The 25388-nt window shown below is 38.2% G+C and overlaps 1 protein-coding gene across 2 annotated transcripts in view; it reads left to right on the top strand.

The window, feature by feature from the left end:
* Positions 1 to 25388, top strand: part of Myrfl (myelin regulatory factor like) — a 119434-nt gene that overhangs the window by 20557 nt on the left and 73489 nt on the right. For both annotated transcript variants that reach the window (XM_048805177.1, XM_048805182.1), the window contains exon 2: positions 14511 to 14601. In XM_048805177.1, coding sequence (XP_048661134.1) covers positions 14511 to 14601 — 91 coding nt within the window. The remainder of the gene's footprint in view (positions 1 to 14510; positions 14602 to 25388) is intronic.

Genomic DNA, 25388 nt, shown 5'->3' with positions numbered 1-25388 from the left:
GTGATTCTTTTGCACCCTGCTGGCCTTCCTCTGGGCACTCCACTCTCATCAGCATTCCTCTTAAGTCTCATGTCTCGGAGGCTTGATCTGCACCCAGAGGAACAGGGATCTTACCTTCTGATTTCTGTACTCTCTGATTTTAGTATTATAACTTTACATCAATTTCTTTGTCTTTCCAACACTTCCTCATCACAACACAACTTAAAGACCTATATCTTTATTATCTATTCATTCATAGACCAGGTTTCTCTATATTATATTTACATAATTAGCAAAAAAACAACAACAATGTAAAGCTGCATGATCAACCTACTGAATTTCATCTTGTCACAATCCAGTCATTCAAGATTAGATGCAACATATACTGTGCCTTGCCTGCCTCCTTCTGGCTGGCTGCATACCTGGACAGTTTGCATTCTCTGTATTTATCCAAATTACAAATAGCATTATTCTGAAGGATGAGAATAGTGTTTTTACACTAAATATTAAGATTTTTTTTACCAGGTTAGCATTCTGGGGAACAGTTGTTCTCCCAAATACAAATTCACTTAATTCTGTGAAATACTAATGTAATTCCCTCTCCCTTTTTTGGTCTGAGTTATCATTACTAGACAACCATGGCCATCCATCTTCGACCTACCCTAACCTGCTGCTCTTCCAAAACGTCTCCTTAGGTCTGACTTTCACACTCTGCTGTCACTGTCTGTTTGTCTGTGCTCCCCTTCCCTACCTTGAAGGTGAGGCTGAATGTTGCTCACCATTATATTTCCAGTGCCTGGTGCACAGTACACCATTAAATATTTATTGAAGGTTGAATGAATGAGTGACAGATTTTGTTAGGTGTCTACTTGAGATCAAGGCACACGTTTCCATTGAGAGTCTCCTATCAGCTGGTCAGGCAGCTGAACAGGAAGGGGAAGGAGGTCCATCTGCCAGGCTAGTTCTTGATGCAGCACAGTCTCCCTGATGTCTTCTACTTTTCTCAGAGTCCAGCAGCCAAGTTTATAATAGTCTTTTTTAGAATTCTGCATCTTCGACAGTCATAGAAAACCCACGTGAGGGCAGATCCTGTTTCACAATGTGCTTGAACTATTTTTTTTTTTTACTCAAGTTGGACAAAGATTAATTTTCATTTTATCTCTCAATTATCAGCCAATAATTTCCAGGTGATTCATATCATGTTAAAGTCCAGAAAGAACCTTTGAATTCGGTCACTCTTTGCAACAGAGGGTCGTGTTACCTCTGCTCCATGAACTGATTAGATTCTTCCTAGGTCAATGTAAGACTCCCTATTAGGAGAGCAGGAAATTCCCAGGATTCCAGGACACTAGGTGGAGTTTTCTTGGGGGCACTGCCCTGCTGTTTACTTCTGTCTCCAAGAGTGCACATAGCAGGATTGACATGACATGGCCTTGAGCAGATGAACTCCTCCCCTCCTTCCCAGACTCCTCATCCAAATCTCATTTCTCATCTCAAGGAACCAGCATGACTATCAAGATAAGTCCTGTGGAATTGCCTAGACTCCTTCTAACCAGTCACAAAATCCAGTGTTTTATCCTCCCAGGTACTACTCACGTATGATGTGGTACTGGTCATTGTTTAATAGCCAAATATCTGTGTGTGTGTGGGGGAACCTGAAGGCTTATTTATCAATGGCCAATTTACAAGGTGTAATTACTCTCTCTGTGACTAGTTTCCAGCTACTAACATGATGTCACAAAATAGGAAGTTGGGATGCGATGCTCACAGGTGCAAGCTGGCTCCTGTTGAGTCATTTAGGTGTCCTGTACTGCCTTGTGTACATTTCCACGATCACCTCAAGTTGCTTTGGAAGATTTTTATGTTATTTTGCTCATTGACCTGTGAACGTCTCAAATATAGAAAATAACGATAGTGACAGAGTACAATTTATTATGTTGTTATCTTTGCTAAGCCCTTTGTGTGCATTATCTCATTTGGTTCTCAGAAAAAAACTCTGAGTAGATGCTCTTACTAGCCTTATTTTACAGATAAAGAAACGGAGGTACTGAGAGGTTAGATAACTTGCCCACAGTTGCTCAGCTGAGAAGTGTTTCAGCTAGGATTTGAGTCCAGGCCTGCCTGTAGAGCCAGGACCCTTAAATACTGATGCTCCTTTGCCTTTGTGTCTCTAGTTCCTGGCACTGTGCGGCCCATAACAGGTGTCCACTGTGTGGAGAGTGATATCATCAGGAAAGGCTAACACTGACAGTGTTCTCACCTATCTCTGCCCTAGCCTTGCACGGCTGCAGTCCAGTTGCCCAACTGTTGGCTGAATGACCTTTCAGAATTTTAAACCTGATCATATCACTCTTCTGCTTAAAATCTGGTGTCTTCCAGTCTCTAGATAAACTGTTCACCATTCATAACTACATTTATTCCTTCAAAGTTCTACGTATCATGCAGTAAATGAAATAACTACCATATTCTAGATGCTTAAAATCTGTATACTCAAAGAGAATTTCAACCCTAGAGGGGCTTATTGTTGAGCGAGAGAGGCAGACACACAACACACAATTGCTACATGGTTAAAATGAAAGTCGTACAGCTGGTAGCAGGTCCAGGAAGGGCATCGCTGTCTCTGCTGTGTTCTTCACCCGCCTGCTGGATTTGGCCGGACTATTGGCACACTTTCACAGGAGTCCTGATGCTAATTATTTGAATCTATTTGCACCCTTTCTTTTCTGTTCCTAGAATGTTGATCATTCCCTTTCACCTTGCTTGAAAGTCCTCTCAAGTGTCACCTGCAGAAAGTCCTTGGCTCCGAACCGGCCAGCCTGGTTGAAAGGCCTCTGTAGTATTCCAGCATATGTTCATTCGGACACTCTAGCTCATTTTCTCAGCCTCTCACTGTTTCTGATTTTATTCCTGGACACAGAGACGACACTAAGTAGATTTGCAAATAAGTGAATGAAACATGTAGTCAGTTAATGATTGGAGATGTTTCTGGGAAATATTATCCTTACTCATCTAACTCTAAGCTGGTTGTGCTTCTGAAATGTTAGATTTTAGATCCAGTTCAACTTCCAATGGATTTTCAAGGCAAAATTCTCCTTGGCAAATGTGAGAAGGGGAGTATTTTCTTTCCTCTTCTCCCTATTCTTCTTCCTCCTCGTCTATTACCATTTCTGCTCTAGTGTCTCATGAACACGGCACGTCAGAGGGCAACTATGTTTAAGTCCGAAGAGTAATTATTTGGGAGATCCTCCTGATTGCTTTTGAGAATTCTTCAACAACAACAACAACAACAAAAAACAACTATAGTTGTAACAACACATGTTGACATCTTGCCTGTCTTCTGGCATTGTTGTGTGTCACAGAGGATGAAATAACTGATGAAGAAAGGAACAAGAGTATGTGTTAAGCTTGTAGAAAGTGATTTGGGAAGGGGACCTATCCAAAGGAAACCAGAAGGGTCTTTACACAGGACTGGTGGGTGGTGGATGGGCAGGTGGGTGGAGGCGGCAGGGAGAATGAAAGGTCTTTGCAGTGCCTCCCCTGCTCACACCTTGGAGAGGCCCCAGAGGCATATATATGTTTATTAGTAGGTCCTGTGAGTGCAACTTGGCTTTGCCTGTGTACTCCCTCATAACCTCACAACCCAGTACTTTACAAGGTGGCAGGACAGGTCAGCCTACTGCAACTGTTTCTGTGCCTGGAAGAGGAGGTATAGAACTAGAGTGAAGAAAGGCCTTACTTTTCAAAAGCAACCAAATTCAGCTGCTCCACACTCCCAGGGGCCCTGGGAAGCTTCTCTTGTGAGCAGGACTGTGGCAGCCCTTCCCAGCCTCAAAGGCATATGTAGAAAAAGGTGGAATCAAGGTATGCAGCTGAGCCTCCCAGACAGGAAACAGGATGTCCAGGGATGCGCTCATCGCAGGCTTGGGTGTTATAAACAAGTGTTTCAGATATTTAGAGCAAAAGTGATTATTTTTAAAAGCACAGGATTTATTTTAAGAGCCAGTTGAGAGTTGCTCTCTGTGTGTAAAACCTCCTGAAAATAGTTTTATCTGACACTGTAGATTTATTTTGTTGAGTATTTCCTCTGGGTTTGGAAAGCGCAGATGTGATTTTAGAGTCCTAGACAAAGCCAGTTACTGCAGGGATCATCCTCCTTGCTCATGAAGGTGCTTGGTCAGCTCATGCCAGGAAGGCCCTGGGAACTGGGGCCCATCTATTTCCACCTGGGGAGTGTGTGCAAGTGACACATTGGTCAGGTCTTAGAATCTATGAGCCACCTATTTCTACCTAGGGAATTTGTGTGTGTGTGCATGTGTGTGTGTGCGTGCGTGTGCATGCACATGCATGTGTGTGTGTATTGGGGTGGGGGTGCTGTATAAAGCAGATGGGACACCAGCAGGGGCTTCAGTGGGAAACTAACCAGATTCCTCCCTCCATCTGTTTTTCTTAGCGATTGGCTTGCCCAAAGCCCAGAGAAGCAGTGGGAGCAAGCCAGTCCTCTTTGGTTGCTTGCATTGCTGGCAGAGGTGGAGGGGTACAGTGTGGAGGCAGGGGGGAATAGGGGTGGTGGTGAGAACATGCTCAGGATTCAAGGCAGGACTGGGTTGGCTTTCCTGTGTGTCACTTATAAACTGTGCAATTCTGGGCAAGTTAGTTAGTCTGTTAATCACTTGGCTTTATCCCTAAATTGGGATCAATACTAACATCCACATCCTGAGACTATTATGAAGATTAAATAGGAAAATGCAGGGAAAGTGCTTATCCTTTTGCTTAGCCCAGAATAAGAAATCCAAACTCTAAGTGTCCCTGTCTGGACAACTGCAGTAATGTTCAAATTTATCTCCCTTCTGTTCTCGTCCCCCTATAACACTTTCCCACGAAGCAATCACAATAACCTTTAAAAACATGTAAAGCATACCTTGTTCCTTCGCAAAGGTTTTCCTTTGCTCTCACTTCCTCTCCTACTCCCTTGCTTTTGTGATCTAGACACTGGAATGATTCCTTTCTCAATATACTGAGCACAGTCCAGACCCGGCTGATGCCCTTCCCATTCCCTCTGCCTGGCATCCTCTGGGGCACCTCCTGCCTGACAAAGGCCACCAAATCAAAAAGAGTCTATCATACATACCACCTGCTTTATTTTCATCAGTATCTGGATGTATCTGTTTACGTATTTAATTTTTCATGTCATGTATATCCTACCTTACCCTCACTGTTGCTACCTTTCCTTCCCCCAGAATGCAAGTCCCTTATAATATTCTTTTATTTTTTTCACTGCTGTGTCCCTGGAACTTGGCACAGTTCTGGGCACATGGTAAGTGCTTAGTAAGTATTGGCTGAGTCAAGGAAAGGATAATACGTCTTGTCCTGCCATCTCCACCTGATCCTTTCTTCAAAGTTTAACTCCAAGACTAAACTCCAGGGCAAGGTCATTTCCAACCATCACAGTTTTTAGGGATCTCCTTTTGCAAATTTGAGAGGCACTTGGGATATGTTCCATCTGTTTCCGTCTTAGCACAAGTCCCTAAATACAGTTGGTGGTGTCTCTTCTCCACTTTCCCACAATTCTAGAACATAGGTAAAGAAGAAAATCCTCCAAATTCTTTTTATTGTGGCCAGAATAAAGCATGAGCGATATTGGCGTGAAAGTCAGTTGATGTATTGAATATCAAGGTACCTGGAAAACACTTCATAAGTTCATGAAGAACTTATTAAATTATCTATCATTTATTTAAGATTTTAATAAAAGAAAGAAAAGTCTTTGAGTTTCCCTTTGTTGGCAAAAACAAAAACAAAACCCCCCAGTTATTTCATATCTTGTAGATGTATTACAATCCAAGAGAAAAGCAAAGCATTTTATGCAAGCGTGCCACACAGAACGGAGATTGGGAATTGTGAAAGACAACATGCCCATCACACAGTGTCCTCGACATCCTTCTAAATAATGGGTTTGAGTGTGTTTGTGTATCATGGCATTTTAGAGAGCAGTTGACTTCGGCGGAACTGGCTCCTGTCTGCATTTTGCACAAATAAACAGTCTCAGTTTTTCTCTTTCTACAGTGGCATGAGGTGCTCCCATACAATTATTTGGGAATTGTATGGCTGCAGGGGAGGTTCTCATGCCACTCAAATGGCAGTGATAAGACAAAGCTTAGTCAGAGGGCTCTGAAGGAGACTCAGATTTCAAACTCCTTTGTTGTTAGGGTGCAAATATGTTTGCCCACCCACTAGAAATGGCAGAAAGGATGGGGTAAAGAAGGACACACAGAACAGGGAGCATATGCCCCATTTAGGTCACTGCTGTTTTTTTTTTTATATGGGGGATTGAACCCAGGGGTGCTCTACCACTGAACCACATCCACAATCCTTTTTATTTTTAATTTTTGAGAGAGAGTCTCACCAAGTGGCTGAGGCTGGTATCTACCTTATAATTTTACTGCCTTGGCCCCCAGAGTCCCTGGGATTGAGGGTGTGTGCCCCTTTGCCCGGCTGTAACCTTTTAAGTCAAGGACCATTGGTCCAGTCCTTTCAAGTAATTCATTCACTCATTCAGCCAATACACTTTGACAGTCCACTGTGAGCCAGGGAACAGGGCCAGGTGATGAGTTACAGGGATGAATGAGACAGCTATGGTTTTTGCCCTCTGAACTGTCTCTGTTGAGCAAGATATTGGCAATCATTAAGAGGTTTTGATTTGGGAATTATTAATTGAAAACTTTAGAGATAACATTTGCTTTCAACCTTGATTTTTATGTGGTCTGAAAAACTCAGTTTTCATGTAGTAATTTTGTATGGGTGCTTTTCATTGTCTCCATCATGGTTTAACAACTCTCCTTCCAAAATGTTCAAACATATGTCCCTTTTTTTCTTCAAATAATATTATGTTTTATCTAAATCTTCCATATATGTAGGAATTTATTTTGATTCAGGGTGAGATTATAGTATGTAACCTATTCATGTTTCATGAACATGAAATGATGCATTTATCATAACCTAACTACCTATAAATCTATTTGACTTTATTTATGGACTTTATTTTGTTCAAAAGACTGGTCTGTTTATTGCTACAATAAGAAATTTATATTACTTTTGAATATCTTTCTTATTAATAAAAATCCCTTATCCTGCTGGGTGTGGTAGTGCACGCCTGTAATCCCAACGACTCAGGAGTCTCAGACTGGAAGATTGTGGGTTCAAAGTCAGCCTCAGCAAAAGCGAGGTGCTAGGCAACTCAGTGAGACCCTGTCTCTAAATAAAAATGAAAAATAGGGCTGGGGATGTGGCTCAGTGTTCGAGTGCCCCCGAGTTCAATCCCTGGTACCCACCTCCCCTCCCAAAATCCCTTATGCCAGTAGTGGTGGCACACACCTGTAATCACAGCAACTCTGGAGGCCGAGGCAGGAGCATCAAAGCCAAGCTGGGCAACTTAGTGAGACGCCTCTATCAAAATTAAAAAAAAAAAAAAAGGTCTAGGATGTAGCTCAGTGATGAAACTCCCCTGGGTTCAATTCCCAGTACCAACAAATAAATAAATGCTGCTTATTTACTCATCTATTTTTTCCCTAGGAATTTTCATATAAACTGTAGATTCATTTTGTTATTTTAAGAAATTTTAAATTGTGGTTGTATTAAATTTATAAATTAATTTAGGAACGTTTACATATTTATACTATTACCTCTTTTTGTTCTACCAAAATATGATTTTTATTTACTCAAGACTTCCTTTAATTATATGAGAATTTTAGAGCTTTCTTTTGATTTTATCAAGCTTATTACTAGGAATTGTATTCCTATTCTAAACGGGATTTTTCTGCATTAACTTTCCCTAGTAGCCGTTGTTTTGATTATAGAAATCTATTGATGCTTTTAAATGGTACATTTGTCTTGGCCTCCTTATTGAAGTCCATTATGTGTAATACATTTTGGTTGGTATTCTTTGGCTTTATAAATTTAAAGTTATTGTCCTCTGCAAATTGCTTTCACCTTTCTGACATTTATCCCTCTCATTTTGATTTCCTGATTACATGGGAAGCTAATGTATTAAATAATAACATGGTAACAAAAAGGCTTTTTTTCCCCCAATACTAATGGAAACAATTCTAGCTTTTAAATTATTAAACATGACTTTGGTTGTTATTTGATGTGTGTTTTCTAGCACACACACACATATATATATATATATATATATATATATATATATATATGACAAATATTATGTGTATATGGATGTATATAATCTTAAGGATCTAGTCATTGGAATCCATGTGGAATATTCCGTGCCTATTGGCATTGATCAAGAAGGTCAAATACTTTTTACTTTTAGAATGTGAATGGTAGTATTGAATCATCCTTGTGTTCCTTGATGATAAATTCTCTTAATCTCAAATTCCACTTGGCAACATTCCATTTAGGACTTGAGTGTAATATTCACAGACAATATTAGTCTGTAGTTTCCTTTATATATTTCATCTATGTCAGATTTGGGTATTGGTTTTCTGTTGACTTCATTAAAGGTATCTGGAGACTTTTCTTCTTTCTCTATGTTCCGAATTATGAAATTAGTGGAGGAATTATAACATTGCTGAAGTTCTAAAAGATGACATATGCCATTGGACCTTGCTCTTTCATGCAAGTGTAGGGTGAGGGCCGTGGGGGAACATTTTCTACGTTTATTTCATGGCTACTAGTCATTTTAGACTTTTTTTTTTAATCTTTGAATTTATTTTGGCAATTTTGTTTTTAAATTATCTTAGAATATCATTTTGTACAAAGTTGTACAAAATATTTTCCAACATGTAAAATGATTATTTTTGAAAAATGTGAAATTACTTTGAATTCTATAACCTAACCAGTGTTGGTAGTGGGGGAATCTTATTTATCACCTATGAATATTTACAGATAGAAGAATAAATAGGTGGATGGATAGACAAACTCTAGATAGGACAGAGGGGTGGGAGGGAAAGGAGGGGGCAGAGGATTAGCAAGAATGGTGGAATGTGATGGACATCATTATACAGAGTACATGTATGAAGACACAAATTGGTGTGAACACACTTTATATACAGAGTTATGAAAAATTGTGCTGTATGTGTGTAATAAGAATTGTAATGCATTCCATTGTAATTTATTTTTAAAAAAATCAATAAAAACCTTATAGTACATTAATGTGCTATAGTAATTCACCATATTAATTTTACTTGAATTTAACAGAATCAAAAGAAACTCTAGGGATTACAGAATTTAATATAGTTGCTTATTTATCCTTAGAGATATCAGTTCCAAAGGATTCTTCCAAGGTTAAGAACTGAGAAAGTTATTAAAAATTTGGAGTAGTTTTTTAAAACCTGAATGTACTGCCTACATTTGAACATGTAGGTAGTACCATGTTTGAATGTGATTTATTCCCCTGAGCTCCTGCAGTTCAATCTCCAAATCCACGTGTTAACGGGATTAAGAAGTTGGAAACTTAATCCAACTGTGGTATTGAGGTGAGACCTTTGAAAAGTGATGGTTTAGATAAGGTCATTAGATTGGAGCCCCCGTTATTAAATCTGTGTGGCTTTATAAGAAGAGTCCGAACATATCTAGACATATATATTCCCTGTCTCTTGCTGTGTACTACCTTGGAACTCTGACGGCCAGAAGGTCATTAGTGGAACTTAGCCAATGTCAGCACCATACTCTTGAACCTCCCCAACTGCAAACTAAATAAGCCTCTGTTCTTTATAACTTAGCTTGCCTCATGTAGTTCATTATAGTTAAAAAAAAAGTGACTAAAAAAGGTGGTGAAGATGCACTCTGAGATGTGAGGACACGATTAGTATTACATATTCTACTTTCAAACTCCTAATTTTTATTGCTTATATTATTCTTCCTTAGAGTTTCTTACTTTTAACTTTCCATCTGTAGCTACTCTTTCCTAGATGTTCAGTCAAAATCCCAATTTATACGAATTCATGGTTCATGAGTTTATTTCCTCTTCAGGTTCTGTTTTACCAAGTTCTTTATTTTGAATTATTCTTGATTGGTGGAATTTCATTGTCAAGGAATGATTTTCAAGAAAGGCTCATGAAAATTTTATCCCCTGAACTTTTTTGTTTTGAAATTGTCTCTCTTTTGCCTTTATCTTTGGAAAAAAAAATTCCTGGGTACCTGATTTCTTTCTCTTGAACCATTGCAGAATTTATTAAATGTCTGCATAACATTTCATGGAAAGAATGTCAATTCTATATTCACAGTCAATTATTCCCAATCTTCTGCTATTATAAAAAAGCATGCCATGATATTCTTATGCACATTTTAAAAAAACATTTATGTGACTTTTCCATTAGAGTAAATTTAAAGTAGAACTCTAGGTCAATGTAAATATGCACATTAAGATATTTAGAAACGTACTAAATTACTCTCAGAGAGATTATTTAATTTATGCTCCTTTCAGCCAGCCGTGAACAGAGGGACTTATTATTTCCATTGTCATTACCAGTGGGTTTTAGTAGTTCTCTGAATATATGTGAATTTGGTAGGCAAAAAATATTTTTCTGATCTTTTAAATTCTGTTCCTTAGTAAGATTTAAGATTTCGTACTTTGTAAACTGCCCTTTATCATTCTCTACTATTTTCCTAGGGGAGGTGTTGATGTTGATGGTATTGTTGAAAGAACATTTTATATATAAAGAATTTTGATTCTTTTCATATGTATTAAAAATATTTTACAGTTTGTCTTTCATTTTTTTCTTCTATTATACTTATGATAATCAAAGAGTGCTAAATATTTTGGGTAATAATTTTTATAAGAAACAAAATATTTTCCCACTTTCAATTTTCCACACATTACAAAAGGAAAAGTAGTACAGTAGAGAAAGCTGGCAGACGTACCATAAACAAGGGATGAATATTAACATAAATAATGAGGCATTATTATCTTCCTGGTGTAAGTCACTAAAAAGGACATAATATCACTTATGTAATAGTCTTGCCAAACACATGTAATTTGAATATAACCATTCAAATGAGAAAATATGAGGCAAACTAAAGTTGAATAGAATTTTATAAAACATTTTTTTTTTAAATCTAAAAACTCATGGCAACTGAATGAATTGTGTTATCCTGGATTAGATTCTTTCTTAACATTATTAACACTTTAGACAACATTATTGAGACAATAGGCAAAATTTGAATATGGAATGTAAGTTATAAAATAAAACTGCATCACACAATGGAATTTTACTCAGACATAAAGAAGAATGAAATTATGGCATTTGCTGGCAAATATATGGAACTAGAGAATATCATGTTAAGTGAAATAAATCAGTCCCCAAAACCCAAAGGCCAAATGTTCTCTCTGATATGTGGATGCTGACTCACAATAGGTGGTAGGGAGAAAGAGGGGAGGTTCCTCCATGGAGTGGAATGGGGGAAAGGGAGGGAGGATGGAAATGGGAAAGACAGTAAAATGAATCAGACCAGTGAAACTCCACATGATGTACAACCATAAAAATGGAAAGTTATACTCCATGTATGTGTGATATGTCAAAATACATTCTACTGTCATGTGTAACTGAAAAGAACAAATAAAAAAAACTGTATAACGTTGACAATCCTGATTTTTATAATTGAATTATGATTGTGAAAGTAATGTTTTTGTACTTGAAAACACGCTATGAAACATCAGGGATAAAGGCAACATATTTTCAATGATTCAGAGAAGTACGATAGGAGAGTGTGTGGTATGTGTTTATATATGCGCATGTGGATGAGGCGAGGAGGGAGAATAGTGCAAGTGTAATATAGTGCAAGTGGTGAATCTTGGTGAAAGGCATATATGAATTCCTTTGTTTTCTTATAGCTTCTCCATAGGTTTAAAATTAATTCAAAACAAAATGTTAAATGTTCCTTTTTCCTAAAAAAAAAAGTGTAAAGTGAAATTTCTCAATCTTCTTTATCATTTCTGGTTTTCATGCCATGATTGAAAAAACCTTTATCTCAAGATCATAAGAATTTTTTTTCTATGATTTCATTTTCACATTGATCTTTGATCTATCTGAAATTTGATGTTGAAGTAAGAAAATGAACCAGGTTTTCTTACCTAAATGTCTAGCCAATTTTCCCCACAATGTCTACCGAATAATCACCCTTTTCTTGCTGGTGGTCAAAGTATATACATAATACGTACACAAATTCTATATGTCATACATATATGTAATATTTCTCTGCCTTGGATTTGCATTCCTTTGATGCATTCATTTGTGTATCTCAGTACTCATTACTCCTCCTGGTCATTCTTGCATATGTATTCTTCCAAATGTTAAATATTTCAGAGAATTGTTTCAAAACGTCTAAATGTGGGGATTATTTGATTTGAGCAGCACACAAATCAATTAGAAAGGCTTTGCAATTTTTCAATCAACAGTGTAGGTCTTTCCATTTTTAAAAATCTCTTCTTAAAGCCCTTCATGGAGAATTTTTTTTATTAATTTTTTTAGTTAAAAAATTGTCCCTAAGTATACATTTAAATTTTTCATACTCTTGTAATTTTGAATGGAACCCCTACCCCCACCCATGATGTCCATATAAATAGTTGGCTGGTTATTAGTTTTTAATAGCATCAGTTTTAACATTTAATTTTGATCAACCAATCTATTTAATTTTTTGATCATTTCTAATTGTCAGTTATTTATCTGGTTTGCTAGGTATAAAGTTATGGTATCAGCATATAAAGATGGTTTTGTCTTCTTTATAATATATATTGCCACATTACATTTTAGATTCTTTGAAAATTCTAACAATATATATTATAATCAGGCAGAAACCAACAAATTTATTTTCATTTTCCAAATTAAGAAAAAGGACAGAACAGTTGTATTATATTTTAAGAGGTCTACAAAAATAAAGTGAGATGTTGAACTTTTTGTTGAGCATGACAAAATTATTCATCAACCAACAAACCAGCCATATAACTGTTCGTCTGTCCATCCATCCACCAAACCTATCCAATAAATGATTACTGCTTGTCTCTTCTATGCCATGGATCCTTGTGGATACAATAAGGAAAACATAATCCTTGCTTTTATAGAATTGAGGGGCAGGGAGAGTAAGAGAGAAAAGCACAAGTGCACAATTTTTTTTTATTAGAGTATTATATTTATACATAGTAGTTGGGTTCATTTGGACAAAATCTACATGCGTGGGATTTTATTAACTCTATTTCAGTTCCCATATTCCTCTTTCCCCCCTTTCCCCCTTTCTCAATTCTCCTTTCTAGACTCTACTGATCTTCCTCTCGCCCATTTATTTATTTATTTTTGATTGGTGCATTCTACATATACATGAAGGTGAAATCCCCCGTGGTGTATTTAATATGCACATATTGTGATTTTGTTGAATTCTGGATTTCCTTCCCTTTCCCATCACTCCTCCCTCTCTATTGTCTTCTTCTACTCCACTGATCTTCCCTATATCTTTATGATTTCTGATCCCTCCCTCCATCACCACCTTCTTCCCCTTAATTTGTTAACTTCCAAATCTGAGGAAACATTTGACCCTTGACTTTCTGAGTCTGACTTATTTCGCTTAGTAATGATATTCTGTGTTTCCATCCATTTACCCACAAGTGCCTTAATTTCATTCTTCTTTATGGCAGAGTAAAACCCCATTATGTATATAAACCACAATTTCTTTCTTTCTCTCTTTTTTTTTTTTTTTTTCCTTTTCTGAGGATTGAACTCAGGGGCACTGGACCACATTCCCAGCCATATTTTCGTATTTTATTTAGAGATATGGGTCCACTGAGTTGCTTAGCTCCTCGCCATTGCTGAGGCTGGCTTTGAACTCACAATCCTCCTGTCTCAAGCTCCTGAGCTGCTGAGATTACAGGTGCACCACCACACCCAGCNAGGTGTGTGCCACCACTACTGGCATAAGGGATTTTGGGAGGGGAGGTGGGTACCAGGGATTGAACTCGGGGGCACTCGAACACTGAGCCACATCCCCAGCCCTGTTTTGGATTTTATTTAGAGACAGGGTCTTGCTGAGTTGCTTATTGCCTCACCATTGCTAAGGCTGGTTTTGATCTCATGATCCTCCTGAGTCACTGGGATTACAGGCATGCATCACCATGCCTGGCTAAACCACAGTTTCTTAGTCCATTCATCTATTGATGGGTATCTGGGCTGAGTCCATAATTTGGCTGTTGTAAATTGTGCTAATATGAACACCGAAGTGATTGTATCACTATAATAAGTGATTGTATCAATATAATAATATTTTAATAGCATTTAAGGTAAAGAAAGCATTCAGTGTTTTGGAAGCACATAAAAGGGGCACCTACCCAGCCTGAAGACTTGCTGGAGGAGGGTGGCATCTAAAGAGATTTCTGAAGGAAATTCTTAAATGGAAGAAAGACAGACCACACTCTCAATAAATGCATTGTGCTATGTTGTTGCTTTGAAATCTTGGGGTATGAGTTTGTCTAAGTGTTTAACAGTCATTCTGAAATCTTCATGGCTCTTAAGATTTTCAATTTGCCTTTGCAGCTCAGGGGCCCAATGGCACTCTGGAGAACCCAGCCCTGGACACGAGTCTGCTGGAAGAGTTCTTGGGCAATGACTTTGATTTGGGGGCCTTGTAAGTAATGAGAAAACTGCTCTCCCTGTAATGTTTAAGAAATTATGAAATAATTAAATGAACTGGGAATGATCCCTCCTTTTCCATTTTTTTTCCCAAAAGAGTTTGGTAGGATCGGTATTATTTCTTCTAATTATTATATAATACCAACTTTCTATTATAATATCAATCTTCTTTGGCAGATTTCACCAGCAAGGCCTAGAGTTTTCTTTGTGGGAAGTTCCCCCTGTTCCCTTCAACCCCTGCCCTTGCAACTGATTTGATATCTTTGGGATATGGAACTCTTCAGGTTATTAATTGGTAGTTGTCAGCTTAGGCAGTTTGTGTCTTTCAATGAATTTGTCTGGTGCATATGTCCATTGGTAAAAAGTTCTTCATATTTCCTTATTATATTTTATCTATCTATCTATCTATCTATTAGTACCGGGATTGAACTTAGGGGCACCCAACCACTGAGCCACATCTCCAGCCCTATTTTGTATTTTATTCAGAGACAGAGTCTCACTGAGTTGCTTAGTGCCTCACTGTTGCTAAGGCTGGCTTTGAACTCACGATCCTCCTGTCTCAGCCTCCCAAGTTGCAGGATTATAGGCATGCACCATCGTGCCCAGCCCTTATTATATTTTAATGTGGTGATGATTCTCTTGTTCTTAATATCAGTAGTTTGTATCTTTGTTTTTCTCTATCAATCTAACAGGAGGTTTATCAATTTTCCTAGCTTTTTCACAGAACCAGATTAAATTTATACTCTTAATTGTTTTTCTGTTTTCTATTTCACTGGTTTCTGCTTTCATTCCCTTCCCTTCTTTTTTTTCCTTCCTTTTAAAATTTTTTACACAGGGTCTTGCTAAGTTGCCCAGGCTGGCCTCAAACTTGCAATCCTCCTGCCTCAGCCTTCCAGGTTACCGGGATTGTCACTGCACCTGGCTACTGCCCTTATTTTCTGATGTTAATATGGATAGCTCATCTTTCTTTTCTTTTTTATAGTTGTAGATGGACAGCTTGCTTTTATTTTATTTGTTTCATTTTTATGTGGAGCTAAGGATCGAACCCAGTGCCTCAGGCGTGGTAGGCAAGTGCTCTGCCACTGAGCTACAGCCTCAGTCCCTATGTCTTTCTTTTTTATTCTTAATTTAGACACAGTTAAACTCAATTTTTTTTGTATATAATTCTGTAAGTTTTGACAAATTCATAAAGTCACATCACTACTCTCCCAGTCAGGACACAGAACAGTTCCTTCACCTGCAAAATTTCTTTTCCTTTTCCCCTTTGTCGTCAAACCTCCTACCCTAACCCCTGGTAACCTCTGAATTGTTCTCTATCCCTATAGTTCTGCTTTTCTCCAGGATGTCACATAAATGAAACACACAGTATATAACCTTTTGGATCTTCCATTTCTCAATGAACAGATTGTCTTCTTATCAATAGTTCATTCCTGTTTATTGCTGGGAGAGAATTTGCTTATCCATTTACCCATTGAAGGATATTTTGATTATTTCCACTTTATGGCAATGATGAATAATATTTCTATAAACATTCATGTACAGATTTTTGTGTCATCAAAAGTTGAAATTTCTCAGGGCTGGGGATATAGCTCAGTTCGTTGTGTGCTTGCCTCACATGCAGAAGGCCCTGGGTTTGATCCCCAAAACAAACAAACAAAAGTTTAAACTTCTCTAGAGTAAGTACTTAGAATAAGGACTGCTAAGTCATAATGAATGATCCAATATACGATCATTCATATGTTAAACTGTAAAACTTGCCACCTTTTTCAGAGTGACCATACTGCTTTATTACCATTAGTCATGATGAGGTTTCTAGCTGCTTCTTTCCATCATTCATTCTTCATATTGTCAATTGAAAAAATTTTAACATAGCCATCCAAACAGGTTTGTAGTGGCATCTCGTTGTGTTTTAATTTCATTTCATGAGCTTATTTGCCATTCAGACATTTTCTTTGGTTAAGTTTCTGTTCAAATCTCTTGCCCATTAAAAAAAAGTTAGAGTTACTTTTATCTTATTGTTGAGAAAATTTAAAGTTTATTCTGTATATAAGAATTTTATTAGATATGTTATTAGTGAGTACTTTTTGCTGGTCTGTAGCTTATGTTCTCATTCTCTTAACAGTATCTTTTTTTTCAGAGCAAAAGTTAATTTAATTTTAATTTTAATGTTCAGTTTATAGAATTTTTCTTATATGATTTGTGCTTTATATCTAAGAAATATAGAGTTTGCCTGATCCAAGTCCCCCAATTTTTTTTCTGAGTTTTAGAGGTTTACATTTTACATTTATGTCTGTGATTCATTTTGAATTAGCTTTTGTTTAAATAAATAAATAAATACACACATAAAATGTGTATACATGCAATGTTTTATGTATATGTAATGTATTTTATATATACACACAATGTTATATGTATCTCACTACATTTGTCTATTCATCCACTGGACACTGAAGTTGACTATGTGATTCCATCATCTTGGCTATTGTGGATAGTGATGCCATAAATATAAAAGTACAGATCTTTTCAAACTACTGATTTCATTTCCTTTCTTATGTACCAATGGTGGGACTGCTGGATCATATGATAGTCCTATTTCTAGTTTTTGAGGAACTTCCATACTGCTTTCAATAATGGCTGTAGTTACTTTCGACCCATAGTATTTGAGTTCTCCTTTCTCTACCTATTTGCTACCATTTTTGTTGTTTGTTTGTTTGTTTGTTTTATAATAGTTATTTTAACTAGGGTGGGATGGTATATCATTGTGATTTCATCTGCATTTCCTTGATGATTAGCAGTGTTGAGATTTTTTCATCTATTTGGCTATTCATAGATCAATTTTATCGCTCTTTTCAAATAACCAGCTTTTGGTTTCATTGATTTTGGTCTGTTGGGCTTGTTTTCAGTTTCACTAACTTCCATTCTTATTCTCATTCTTCTGTTTGCTTTGGGTTTAGTTTGCTTTTCTTTTTTTTTTAGTTTCTTGAGGTGGAAACTTAGTTCTTAACAGGAGACCATTCTTTGCTAATTTAAGCAGGTGACACTATACATTTTTCTTTCTGTTTGGTTTAGCTGCATATCTGTGTTTTGATATGAGCGTACTGTAGCTACATACATTTAAAAGTTTTAGACACTGTTATAATTTTTGCTTTCTACTTTCATACATGTTGAAGAATTTAAGAAGAAGAAAAATCGTTCATTATAGTGACCTAAGCATTTATCATTTTTGTTGGTCCTCTTCATTTGGGAAGCTCTAATATTGTTTCTGGGGTTGTCTTTCACTGTAAGAGCCCCTTAGCCTTTCTTTTATTTATAGCAGATCTGTTGGTAATGGGTTCTTTTAGTCTTCCTCCACTGAAAATGTATTTATTTTACTGTCATTCTTAAAGTAGATTTTTTTTTTAAAAAAATCTTTTAGTTGTATATGGGCACAATACCTTTATTTTATTTATTTAGTTTTATGTGGTGCTGAGGATTGAACCCAGTGCCTCACACGTGCTAGGCAAGCCCTCTACCACTGAGCCACAACCCCAGTCCCTTAAAGTATTTTTTTTTTCTAGATGTAGAAATCTTGATCAAAAGGAGCTTTTTCTTTTTAGCACTCCTAAAAGGTTGACCCACTATCTTCAGGTCTCCATGATTTCTGATGAGAAATAGACAATGATTTGAATTATTGTTCCCTGTACAAAATGCCCACCCCCTTGGTAGAAGTTTTCTTTATCTTGGATTGTAATGTGTCTGAGTACAAGCATGGTTTTCTTTGAAAGTGTACTGTTTGAGACTTGCTCAACTTTGAAACTGTAAACTTGTACTTTTCATTACATCCGGAAAGTTTTCAGCTGTTATGTCCTTATATTTGTTTTTTCTGTACCAATGTCTTTCTTTTCTCCTTCTAGGACTCCAACAATCCAAATGTTAGACCTTTTGATATTGTACACAGTTTTCTGAGGTTCACTTCATATTTTCAATTTTCTCGTCTCTTTTGTTCATATTGGATAATTTCAACTGATCTGTCTTTCTGTTCACTGGCCCTCCTCTGACATTGTCATCTCTGTTCTGTCACTGAGCCCACTTTGGCATGACTATAAGTGTCCCTGACAAGACAGAGAGCAAAATCAGGCCAGAATCTCAATAGTCAAGGGGAAATCTATTTGTGGATATTTCTAGTACCTGGCTCTTACTACTCTTTGCCAATGGAAACATCCTTGCCAACAGACTCTGGGAAGAAGAGAGCCTCAACATTTTGTAAGCAGGTGAGTTAAACACACACACATCCCTACAGAGCTAGTGTGCTGCCAAGCGTCTGAGCCCATATACTCTGAGCCAGCTCTTTGGCTCCAGGAACACCAGTTGCCCCTGCACTTACCCTCACATGGCTCACTCTGTCCAAGCAGCTGGTGTGAATTCAGGTGATCAATGTTGTATTCTTTGTGTCCATAGTGATAACAGGCCTTCCTGCAGGACTGCAGATATCCACTTACAGGCTTCCCTGTTGCAACTGAGTTCCAGACTTAGTTTGCCCCAAAATATTTCCTCCTTATCTTTGGGGGTGTTTTGAGGGGGCAGGTTGTAGATGATGTAGAGAAGGAAGTTAATATTGTTGGGCATTTACTAAGTGTTGGGCTTTGTTCTTTGCACTTTATACAGTCATTTATTTAACCTCATATTTGATGTTACATATTTCCTTCTCTTAACAAAGCAGCCAAATAGATAGTATTTTTGTAATATTAAATTTATTGTGTATATTTTACAGAGGAGGAGTCTGAGAGGTTAAGTGAGACTCCCTAGCTCAATAAGTAGCAAAACTGGGATAAAAATCTGCCTGGCTCCAGAAAACATGCCCTTTCTCCTGCATATAGCTTGTAGATTAATGAATATTTTAGGAAATGTTTTGAAGAAATCTGAATCTCAGGGAAATATATTTTATTTTATTTTTTCCACATTTTTATTAGTGCATTTAAATGATATATAACAGGATTCATTATTACATATACATTCATGTACATGGTATAACAATATAATTTGGTCAATGTCATTCTTGGGGAAATATTTTAAAAGTGTCTAAAATTATCTATCAAAAGGTTTGATTGGGCTCGGGAGGCTGAGCCAGGAGGATCAAGAGTTCAAGGGCAGCCTCAGCAAAAGCGAGGTGCTAAGCAACTCAAAGAGACCCTGTCTCTAAATAAAATACAAAATAGGAAATTCATATGGAAAAATAAAAGGCCCAGAATAGCAAAAACAATGCTAAGCAGGAAGTGTGAATCAGGCGGTATAGCGATACCAGACTTCAAACTATACTACAGAGCAATAGTAACAAAAACAGCATGGTACTGGTACCAAAACAGGCGGGTGGACCAATGGTACAGAATAGAGGACACAGAAACCAATCCACAAAACTACAACTATCTTATATTTGATAAAGGGGCTAAAAGCATGCAATGGAGGAAGGATAGCATCTTCAACAAATGGTGCTGGGAAAACTGGAAATCTGTATGCAACAAAATGAAACTGAACCCCTTGCTCTCGCCATGCACAAAAGTGAATTCAAAATGGATCAAGGAGCTTGATATCAAATCAGAGACGCGCCGTCTGATTGAAGAAAAAGTTGGCTACGATCTACATACTGTGGGGTCGGGCTCCAAATTCCTCAATAGGACACCTATAGCACAAAAGTTAATAACTAGAATCAACAAATGGGACTTACTCAAACTAAAAAGTTTTTTCTCAGCAAAAGAAACAATAAGAGAGGTAAATAGGGAGCCTACACCCTGGGAACAAATCTTTACTCCTCACACTTCAGATAGAGCCCTAATATCCAGAGTATACAAAGAACTCAAAAAATTAGACAATAAGAGAACAAACAACCCAATCAACAAATGGGCCAAGGACCTGAACAGACACTTCTCAGAGGAGGACATACAGTCAATCAACAAGTACATGAAAAAATGCTCACCATCTCTAGCTGTCAGAGAAATGCAAATCAAAACCACCCTAAGATACCATCTCACTCCAGTAAGATTGGCAGCCATTATGAAGTCAAACAACAACAAGTGCTGGCGAGGATGTGGGGAAAAGGGTACACTTGTACATTGCTGGTGGGACTGCAAATTGGTGCAGCCAATTTGGAAAGCAGTATGGAGATTTCTTGGAAAGCTGGGAATGGAGCCACCATTTGACCCAGCTATTCCCCTTCTTGGTCTATTCCCTAAAGACCTAAAAAGAGCATGCTACAGGGACACTGCTACATCGATGTTCATAGCAGCACAGTTCACAATAGCAAGACTGTGGAACCAACCTAGATGCCCTTCAATAGACGAATGGATAAAAAAAATGTGGCATTTATACACAATGGAGTATTACTCTGCATTAAAAAATGACAAAATCATAGAATTTACAGGGAAATGGATGGCATTAGAGCAGATTATGCTAAGTGAAGCTAGCCAATCCCTAAAAAACAAATGCCAAATGTCTTCTTTGATATAAGGAGAGTAACTAAGAACAGAGTAGGGACGAAGAGCAGGAGAAGAAGATTAACATTTAACAGGGATGAGAGGTGGGAGGGAAAGGGAGAGAGAAGGGAAATTGCATGGTAATGGAAGGAGACCCTCAGGGTTATACAGTGGAGGGGGTAGAGAGAGAGGAGGGGAGGGGAGGGGAGAGGTGGGGAGGGGGCAGGGTGGAGGATGGGAAAGGCAGCGGAGCACAACAGACACTAGGATGGCAATTTGTAAATCAATGGATGTGTAACTGATGTGATTCTGCAATCTGTGTATGGGGTGAAGGTGGGAGTTCATAACCCACTTGAATCAAAGTGTGGAATATGATATGTCAAGAAATTTGTAATGTTTTGAACAACCCACAATAAAAAATTAAAAAAAAAAATAGGGCTGGGGATGTGGCTCTGTGGTCTATTGCCCCTGAGTTCAATCTCTGGAACTGCTCCCCACCCCCCAAAAAAGGGTGTGATTCAGAATGGATCTGAGCCTCAGTTTTGTAAAGATTGACGGGGAGTTCACGATCATTAAAGTCCTCAGATCAGATAACCTGTCTCTACTTGGTAAGTGCTCAGGTGCAAGCAGGGAGGTGGGGCTGCAGTATGTCTCTGTGGGAACAAGCAGAAACAGGTCTAGTCCCGGGCCGCAGGGATGCTGGCTGGTTCAGTGGCACAACCTGCACAAACACTCTGTGTTCTGAGTATTTCTCACACCAGGCTCTTTAGGCAGGTTGGCAGGATTTCTCCCAATTGCCCCCATGGCCAGGGTTTTCTTGGTTTTTGCCTGAGGGAGCCCAGCTGAGATTCCAACCTGGGTTTACTACAAATCCTTAATTACTTACTTTGTTCTAAATTGCCCTGTATTGTGCCTTTAAACAATGTCAGTGACAACTCCTTATCTAAATGATCTAAAATACCACTAGGCTACAAAATTACCAGGAGCTGGATTGAATGTCATAGACAGATTTTTCAGAACTATATAAATGTATTAAAAACAAGAAGTATTGGTTTTGTAAAGCAAATTTCCCCCTAAATGCTCTATAGGAAATTTGTTCCAGGAGCTGCTGTGGGGAAAGAAAGAAAATTCCATAATCAGTAAATAAACTTGTGGCTCACTGGCTTAAACCAAATTAAATGAGCATCTTTTTGTTTTTTCAGAAGCACTTCTCAAAGCTTTTGATGCGCTAATGAGAAACTGGAGAAGGGAAATGATATTTCACATTCCTCAAATTTATTTAGCTACAGACCCCTTTTAGTAGGCAAGTATTCACATATGAGATTGGGATTTGCTACTTAGGACTTTCTCATCCTTCTGTGAAAATCAAATTGTCAGGCAGAGTTGGGACCAGTCCCATCAGCATGTGAAGGTTCCTGCAAATTGCCCTTAATGCTTTATCTCCACATGTGATAGAGTCCAGGTACCTAATTGTCTAGAGGAGCAGGCTGAGGCCCTCTTTGATTTTCTAGGTTATTCTACTAGGTACACCGGTTGTAAGCGCAAAATGATAGGTGCAGACCTCAACAGATTCAGGGAAGCCATTTATTGTTCTTCAGGGACTTGGGCAGCGTGGGAACTCATTTTCTGGATGCGAAAATGGCCATCGATTACAGAGGGGATTTTGGTTTTATAGGGAACAATTAGGGAGTTTCATCATTGGAACTTGTGGGTGTGCCATTTGGCAGTCAGGGGCTAGTTATGAAGGTTAAAACTTTTGTCTCTGGAGGGCAGCTGTAAAAGGTTGAAATTCATTGTTACCTGGAGAGATAGGAGTCCAGATTGTGAGGGTGGGTATTTCTTCTTCTGGAATTTATTGTCTTCCAGAGTTTCAGTATTTGCCTCCATCCTTCAGGGCCTATTGTTCAGTATTTACTGTGTATAAATAGGACTAATTTGCAATGGGGGAAGGTCAAAGTGCAGAGCCTAATATTCAGTATTCACCCGATGTTATCAGGAAAGAATTTACTGGAAGGTCAATGCTTGGCTAGTTTCCACTCCCTCCTCCTGAGCTGCATTATCTCTCAGCTTCTCTTTGGGGGTTGTTTTGTAGGATTATTATTTTCCATAACTCTTCATAGGTGAGCTGGAGTGATGGGATATCCTGGGAAGTGTCCAGATGTGGAATGCTACTTGGAGAGGGGGAGCAAGAAATGTAAGGGGCAGTATGAAACTCCAGAGGGTGCAGTGGAAAATACACAAGATTGGGTGTGAGAGAGAGTGTAGAGAAAGGAAAGTTCTGGGAGAAAAAGGCTAGCAGCTATGCAAGACAGGCTTCATTTCCTTGAGGGAAAAAAAAAATTGCCCAGAGTTCACCAGCTGCTTTCCTGTACTCAAAGTAGGAGCCAGAGAGCCGTGGCATTGGTATCTCCTGGGTTCTAAAAGTGTGGCATTTCAGGCCCCACACAGAAACGCTGAATCAGAATCAACATTTTGACAGGATTTCTGTGGGTTTCATATCCACATTATGGTCCGAGAAGCTCTGCATTAGGTCACATGAACATGCCTCCCTTGCCCACCTCTCAAGTTCCAAGCCAATACAGTCACATATCACTTAACATTGGGGATACATTCCAAGAACTGCATTGTTAGGAGAGGTCTTCACTGTGGTAACAACATGGGGTATACTCACATCAATCACGCACAGGAAAATTTGAGCATCATAGGTTGCTACGATGTCTTTAGTGGGTATAATCTTACAGAATCACTGTCAACGACAGGTAGAAAGGATATGTAGCACATGTATAATTAGTAGTTTGGTTTGCTTAAGTATGCTGGATGGGGGTCGATATCCTAATGAGCTTTAGGTTGGCCTTGAGGCCCTGCATACAGGGTAAGAGAGAACCAATTGAGTACACTGAGTTACCTGGGGGGAGGGTGTTTGAATAGGTGACTTCCTAAGAAGGGGTTATGTAGAGACACATGAAGTCATGAAGGAATCTGCTCTAGGTTTCATTTTATTTCGTCCTAATGGATGAGCTTCAGCATCTGATATTAGGATTTTACTTAGGACCTAGCTTATTGGGGTTGGATGACATAAAGAGTTAGGAGCTGATTACCAGCCGCATGTCTCAATTTTGCCACCTGTGGAGAGGGCCAATAAGCTCTTTAATGTGATGTTGCAAGAGGGCGTGAGGTACAAGTTGTTCTGTGAGAAGAACTTGTTAACAGCTGAGTTCATTGGCTGACTTGACTCCTGGGTTCAAACTGATGTAGAAAGAGGAAGATTGGGCCAATGCATTACCCTGTATTCCTCCACTCTAAGGATATATTTGTGCAAAACAAAATAACCTGTAATAATTAATTGAATTAGGATGGTCTGCATTTACATCCTGATATTTAGGGGGTAAACTCTGGTGGTGAACCTCCATCTCCAGTGTGGAGAGTAGTGCAGGATGAATAATCTTAACCTGGGTTTCATCACCTGTGGATTAGAAACAATAACAGTACCCTTTTACATGGAGATTGTAAAGAGGAGGCGAGATTACACCTGCAAGACTCAGCACAATGTTTGTGAGTCTGAGTCCAGAGGACTCAGCAGGGCAGAACAATCTCAAATAATAGCATTTTTCTTGAGGTTCATCAACACCCTTGATTTCAACAGTTTGCTTAGTTTTGAAGGAAACTATCATTAATCCTTCCTTCAAATTCTCTGAAAAGAACTGCAAAATTTCTTTAAATATATTAAATTGCATTGAGAATGGAAAGGATTAAATTACCATGAAATAAAAAAGAAGCTGTGGTTAAGTTTGGAGAGTAAATTATAAGGAAAAGTTAAAATTTTTAAATCTCAATTTTAAAACCATCGATATACACTGCTGTCCCGGAACACAGGGATTCTTTCATATTTCTCTGAAGAGTAAATTTCTTGTTTTAGTAGGCAACTGCTTTGCTTAGACTCAAACCACAAACGGTCTCTTGGGAAGTAGCCTACATTTCTGTTCCTGCCCCACACACATATCCATAGTTCAGCTCAGCAAGAGACTTGGGCAGTTACGCACAGAATCCGAATTCCCTCTTTCTGTACCTCTGTTTTCCAATATTTCCCTTGCAATTTTTTTTTTCACCAGCCATGACTGTCCCAAACTCTGTCTTCTTGTTCTTCAGGCCAGAATAATTGTGGGTTTTTATTGATGTTTTATCTATTCTATGTTCTAACATTGATCAGCCTTCAGGCAAAAAGCTATAACCAGGTAATGCACTCTCTGCCATTGCCTTCTTCAAAATTTCAATGCTCCTCCAGAGTCTTGTTGCTCTTTTTTCCACTTTCCATTGTCTTTGGATATATATATATATA

This window comes from Marmota marmota, unplaced genomic scaffold (assembly GCF_001458135.2).
Source record: "Marmota marmota marmota unplaced genomic scaffold, marMar, whole genome shotgun sequence".
Taxonomy (NCBI): domain Eukaryota; kingdom Metazoa; phylum Chordata; class Mammalia; order Rodentia; family Sciuridae; genus Marmota; species Marmota marmota.
This window is presented reverse-complemented; position numbering and strand designations above follow the sequence as displayed.